This window comes from Dendrobium catenatum, unplaced genomic scaffold (assembly GCF_001605985.2).
Source record: "Dendrobium catenatum unplaced genomic scaffold, ASM160598v2 original_scaffold_8424, whole genome shotgun sequence".
Lineage (NCBI taxonomy): Eukaryota > Viridiplantae > Streptophyta > Magnoliopsida > Asparagales > Orchidaceae > Dendrobium > Dendrobium catenatum.
The window spans coordinates 1-5,905 of NW_021326884.1; the positions used below are offsets into that span (position 1 = coordinate 1).

Below are 5,905 nucleotides of genomic sequence, written 5' to 3' on the forward strand. Positions count from 1 at the left end.
ATCCTTTTTAATATTTCCTCTAATGGCCAATTTAAGCATAATATGGTTTGGGATAATTTCAGAGTTAAGCAAGCAGAGTCTATGGTCTTTAAGGCCTTGTGGAACAATAGAGTTCTGGTTTCTTATTCCATTCTAGCATGGCGATGCATTAAAGGGTTTTTACCTGTGGATAATCGGCTTTGGAATAAAGGTTTTCTTTTTCCTTCGAAATGTCAGTGCTGTTTTAATATTGAAAGTATTGATCATGTTTTTATCAGTAGCCCTACTGCCCAAACTGTTTGGAACTATTATTCTAATTCTGTTAACAAAGTCTACACTGTGAATGGTTTTGATAATATCTATGATATGCTTTCTGATTGGATGATTTCTACTAAGGGTCACATTATTAATATTTTGCCTATATTTATTTTGTGGTTCATTTGGAAGGCTAGAAATGAGGCCAAGCATAGATGTATTAAAATTAATGCTAGTGTCATTATTTCTAATGTTAACAATAAAGTCTTTCAAAGCTTTTCTGCTAATCTTATTAAAGAGGAAGATTTCAAAAATTGTGATAGTTTTGCTTCTACTCTTGGTATTGATTTGAATGGGGCTCATGTGGGAAGAAGGGAGAGGTTGGTCAGATGGTTAAAACCTACCCAATTTTTCCTCAAGCTCAACACGGATGGTGCTGTTTATCATTCTTCTGCGGGGATGGGGGGTATTCTGCGTGACTGGTTGGGTGATGTGATTTTGGTTTTTGCGGGTCCTTTACATCCGTGTAACGCTATTTTTGTAGAGCTGATGGCCCTTGCTAAGGGGCTGGATTTGTGTATCAGTAAGGGTTTTTTTAATATTGAGATTGAGGTGGATGCTTTGCTTATTATTCAGTTGATTAAGAATGATAATAGTTCAAATCCGCAGTTTTTCTATCTCATTAGGAAGATTCGGATGGCTATGGCTAATATCAATTGCTCTTTGAATCATATCTTGCGTGAAGGTAATGCTTGTGCTGATTGGTTAGCGAAATTTGGTTGCACTTCTAGTAACAATTTTGTGTTTGAGATTGATAATTTGCCTTACCAGCTTTTGGCTTTGGTTAGGCGTGATAATCCGGGGGTTCCTTTCTCTAGGGGTATTTGATGTGTGTGTCTCTGGTGTGTAGGTCTTTCTTTTTTGTTTGCTTCTTTCTTTTTTTCTTTGTGCTGGGTGTTTTTTTGGTGCTGGTTTTTTTTCTGAGGTTTTTGAGTTTGTTGGGCTGTGTGTTTCGGCGCATCATTTTTCTGTTCTGGATAACTGGTTTGGGGTGCCTTTTCGGGTCTTTGTGATCCCTCTTTCCGCTGGGAGAAATTTTGCCATTTGTTTTTTTTTTATCAGGTTGGTGGGGGTGCTGGAATTAGCTCTGGTTTTTTTGTGTTTTTTTGGGTTTTTCTGTACTGGTTGTTTTTGCTGCAGTCTCTCTCATAATGGGAATTCTATTTTAAACGTTTTAAATTTGTGTGATTTCTTGGGTTATAAGAATTGGTTTGAGGGCTTTGACAAGATTATTTTTGCTGGTCACTATCATTTGGGGGCTGTGGTTATTTCTGTTGCTGCTGCGCCCCTCTGGATGAGTGGGTTAAACATGAATCATATGGTTTTTTTGGATGCTATTAATGTTATCTCCTATGATTATTATAATATCTTTATGAGATCTACTTGCAGGAAGCTCTACACCGATCGTCATATTATATGCTCTATATGCAAGGTAATTTTATTTTGGTTATTACTTTTTTTTGCATGTTGTCACTGGTTTTTTTGCAGGAAGACTGAGCTGAATGTCATCATCTTTAGTTTCCTTTTTTGGGTTCTGTTCACTCACAGACCTAGTTTATTACTTTATTATTTTTGTAATTGTAGAAAAAGGAACCATCGGCTCATAGGTTTTGGTTTTCTTTTATTAATTGTGCTCTTCCGAGCAGTAGTGAGCTGAAGGTTCCTTCTAAGGATCTTGTAACCGAATTTTTGAATATTTAAATGTAGGCCCCATGAGTGGGTTTTAACAAAAAAAAAAAATATGTTGGATCCAAATTTGTATGTGGATGATTAAAGTGATGAGCAGAAGATAAAGATGACAAGCATGACCAAGCATTCAAGGGAGACAAATCATTTGATAATCTTCTAAATATGGAATTGCTTCTTAATGCTCATTGAAATTGATACAATTGCATAAGAGATTCGATACACTTTATAGAAATAAATAGTTCAAATAAAAAAAAAGTATATGTATTTAACACCCATTTAAATTTTAATAATGATAATTTAAGGGCACTTGGGAGGGGGGGGGGGGGGGATTTCTTTAATTTATTATGTTTACACTCCACTACTCAATCGACTCCAATTTTCCTTAAGCATTTAAAAGAGCAGAATGAGAACAACTAACTCAATATACTTTACATACTAACCCATCACATATATCAATACTTAAATTAATAATTTAAGTTGCACTATAAAAAAAACAAGGTTATAAAGAAACATTAAAGTAATTGGATAATTATAAAAGAGTGAAACACTATTTTAGAGTTCAAGAGCATAATTAATATTTTAACTTACTTGTAAACATACTTATATAGACATTTCCACATCCTTCAAAGAATACTTGGTCTTATAGATTCACTTGCACTTGATTTTCGTTTTTCAATAGAATTCATTCAAATTTTTAGAATTTTGAAACATTTATTTCATATTGTTACTTATATTTATTTCATTAACATCAACTTAATACAATTATTATCATGCATATGTTCTGATAATTGCATATGGCTCTCTTTTACCTCTAACACTTGCATATAACTAGTAGGGACAGAATCCCTCTATTATCTATCCTAAGATGATGCAGCCAAAAGAGTTTGTACAATACTATATAACCTCCCACAGTTACTTTTAGCATGCGGGGGCTAGAATCCCTCCCATATCTACCCTAAGCAAATGGTGCAAAAATAGAACAATTAGTGCTCTTTTCACATAACAAAGAGTGCACTTTTCCACATATCGCAACATCTCTAATGCTATGTTATAAACAGTGCAAATGCAATATAATACAAATTAAATTAAAAATCTTGCGCAATATCCAAATAATGCTTTAATTGCCTGTAAAAAGTCACATTTTGGCAATGTAATTATGAATTTCTTACTCGTATTTTGGCAATGTTCAAACCATACATATTCAAAGAAAAATAAAGATTTGTTTTTTAATTTTCTTGAAAGAAAGGGGCTAATAACTTTTCCATGTAAGCAACTGCTACCAACGTGATAAGGCCAGGTGCCCCTTACTTAAAAAACCTCACATCTACACAGAAATTCTACAAACTCACAACTCTCTTATCACCTTTTTAGCTCTTTTTTTATTATTATTATTTTTGTTTTGTCTCTTTGGTGACACTAAATTTTATGAAAAATAAATAAAAAAAAAAATTTCATCACATTTTATCATTTTTTTATGAACATATAGTGCTAAAATTTTATATTATATTTCATATTATATTTAATTTGCTACATTATTACAAAATTTTAATTTTTAAATTATATAATTTACAACATCATGTCAAAAGCATTTGTGTCATATTTCTTCAATACTAATTATTTATAGGTTGTGTTATGTATGTATCCATTGTCCATATCGATACATAAAACCATAGAAATAACTTTCAAGTTGATTGTATAGTCGTGAACAACTCGGCAAGTTATCAAATTCAACAAAAAACAAATAACTTTAACTCATTTGCTAAAAGATTTGAACTTGTTCAAATGCTATTTCAGCTTATGCAGATATTCCTCTATATAAAGTAATTTCTAATTTGGGCAGCTAGAAGAATAAAGTGAGAAAATTATCTTAGGACTTCTTGATTAAAAAATGATCAGGATAAATTTTAAAACTTTTAGATCTCCTTTAGATTAGCACAATATATAAATAATTTATATTGCACATAATATAAAGAAAATCCAAAGGCGTTAAAATCTAATAAAATAAAAATTTGAAAGTATAAAAAATATTTTAAATTAATGGATTTAATTAAATTTATATTTATTACAAAAAGAAAAAAAACTCATGACCACTCTGACAAGGCAACGAAATTAGTACTTAAACACCCTATAAATATTGAGCATTATTTCGCTCTTTAATCTTTTGTAAAGAACAATGAAATGTTTCTCTTCATTATGATTTGTATTATATTGATAAGAAGAAATAGGAAAGTTGGATTTTTAGCTTGGCGACGTCTTGTTGGCTTTTTTGGGGCAAGAACATACTAAAAGAAAGATGCTGACTATTCTTAAGCATGTAATAGATTCAATTGAGTTGCATGAGAATTAGGAGGTCTATAACAATATGGTATAGCTCATTGGAATGATAGTTCGTTAGTTTATTCTAAGGTCATTTACATGAAATTTTTGGGCAATTTTTCTCAGTTAATCGTTCAAGTTTATTCATGATTCACGTCAGTAACAGAATGATGAAACCACAAATAAAATGTTAATTTTATTTTCTGACAAAATCTTTAAAAATTAAAACTAAATTGAAATACATAAACTATTCTTTTAGCTTTTAAATAATTGTATATGTGACTAAATTTCATAACTACAAACCAAAAATGCATTAATGTTTGAAAATTATGTTGGATCCAAATTTCATTCAATAGAGAGATCTGCATATCAACAGCGCGCGCCTCGTTTCGCCCTAGCCGCCTCCTGGCGATTTTAGGGTTACGCGAGAATCTCTTCTTTTCCGATTGTTTTTCCTCGCTGGTTCCGATTTTTCCTCTGGAGCTCTTCCTTGTGGGGCAACTGGTGGCGCACCTGATTTTTTGCCCCTTCTTCTTGTCCTTATCTGGTGGATATGGCTTCTTCCAACCCGTGGGGGAAGGTATCCAGCCCGATCCATGGTAAAAGTAAGGGCTTCTTCAACTTGGAAGGTGAAGTTCCATCCAAAACCCCGTCTAGATCTTTCAAAGATGTGTTGTCGGGTGATCCGATGCAAGGTGATAATATTCCTAAATTTATCCAGTCGGTAATTAATGGTGCTCCTGCTGTTCTTATTTCTGATGAGGACATTCTTAAACTGGCATCACCTTTTAAATTTACTTTAGTTGGAAAATTTAATCTTCGTAGACCTAATCTGGATACCATTCAGATGTTTTTTGCTAATCTTAAGCTTTCTGGTTTTTATTCCATCGGATTACTGGATTCTCGCCATGTAGGGATTCAACTTTCTAACGATATGGATTATAGTCGTATTTTTGCTAGACGTTCTTATTTCATTAGTAACTGTCAAATGAAAGTTTTAAAATGGACTCCTTTCTTTGATATTCAAGAGGAATCCCCTATCGTGCCAATCTGGATTTCTTTTCCGAATTTGCGGTTACATTTTTTTAATCCTCAAGTCCTGCATGCTGTCGGTTCTGTTTTTGGAAGGCCCCTGCAAACCGATCAAGCGACTGCTTCCAGGACTAGGCCTTCTATGGCTCGAGTCCTTGTGGAAGTTGAAATTTCTAAGAAACATGCGAAAGAAATTTGGGTTGGTTCCAGGGATTTTGGTTATATGCAAAAGGTTGAGTTCGAAAAAGTGGCAGATTTTTGTTCTCACTGTAAGATGCATGGTCATGGGGCTGTGGATTGTTTTAAATTGCATCATGACTTGAAAAAAAATACTACATCTAATGTTGAAAAAGTTGATTTATCTGTGAAGGAACAAGAACCTATGGTTTCGGAGGCCACACCGGTAGGGGATAAAGATATTGCTCTGGAAGCGGTTCAGGTAAATTCGTTAGCTGTTAATAATTTAGATATACCGAAGAACTTAAATATTGCGGAAAATTTTGTGGAAGGTAATTTAGCCAGAAAGGAAGAGGCTCATATTCCTAATTTATATGTTTCAATTGACTCTATGCTG

General features: G+C 33.2%; 1 protein-coding gene across 1 annotated transcript; it reads left to right on the top strand.

The window, feature by feature from the left end:
• Positions 1-4,852: 4,852 nt before the first annotated feature.
• Positions 4,853-5,840, top strand: LOC110115054 (the record flags this gene model as incomplete). Its single annotated transcript, XM_020848168.2, has 1 exon — positions 4,853-5,840. A coding segment is annotated over exon 1 (988 nt), but the record flags the coding sequence as incomplete, so codon positions are not given.
• Between the last annotated feature and the right edge of the window lie 65 nt (positions 5,841-5,905).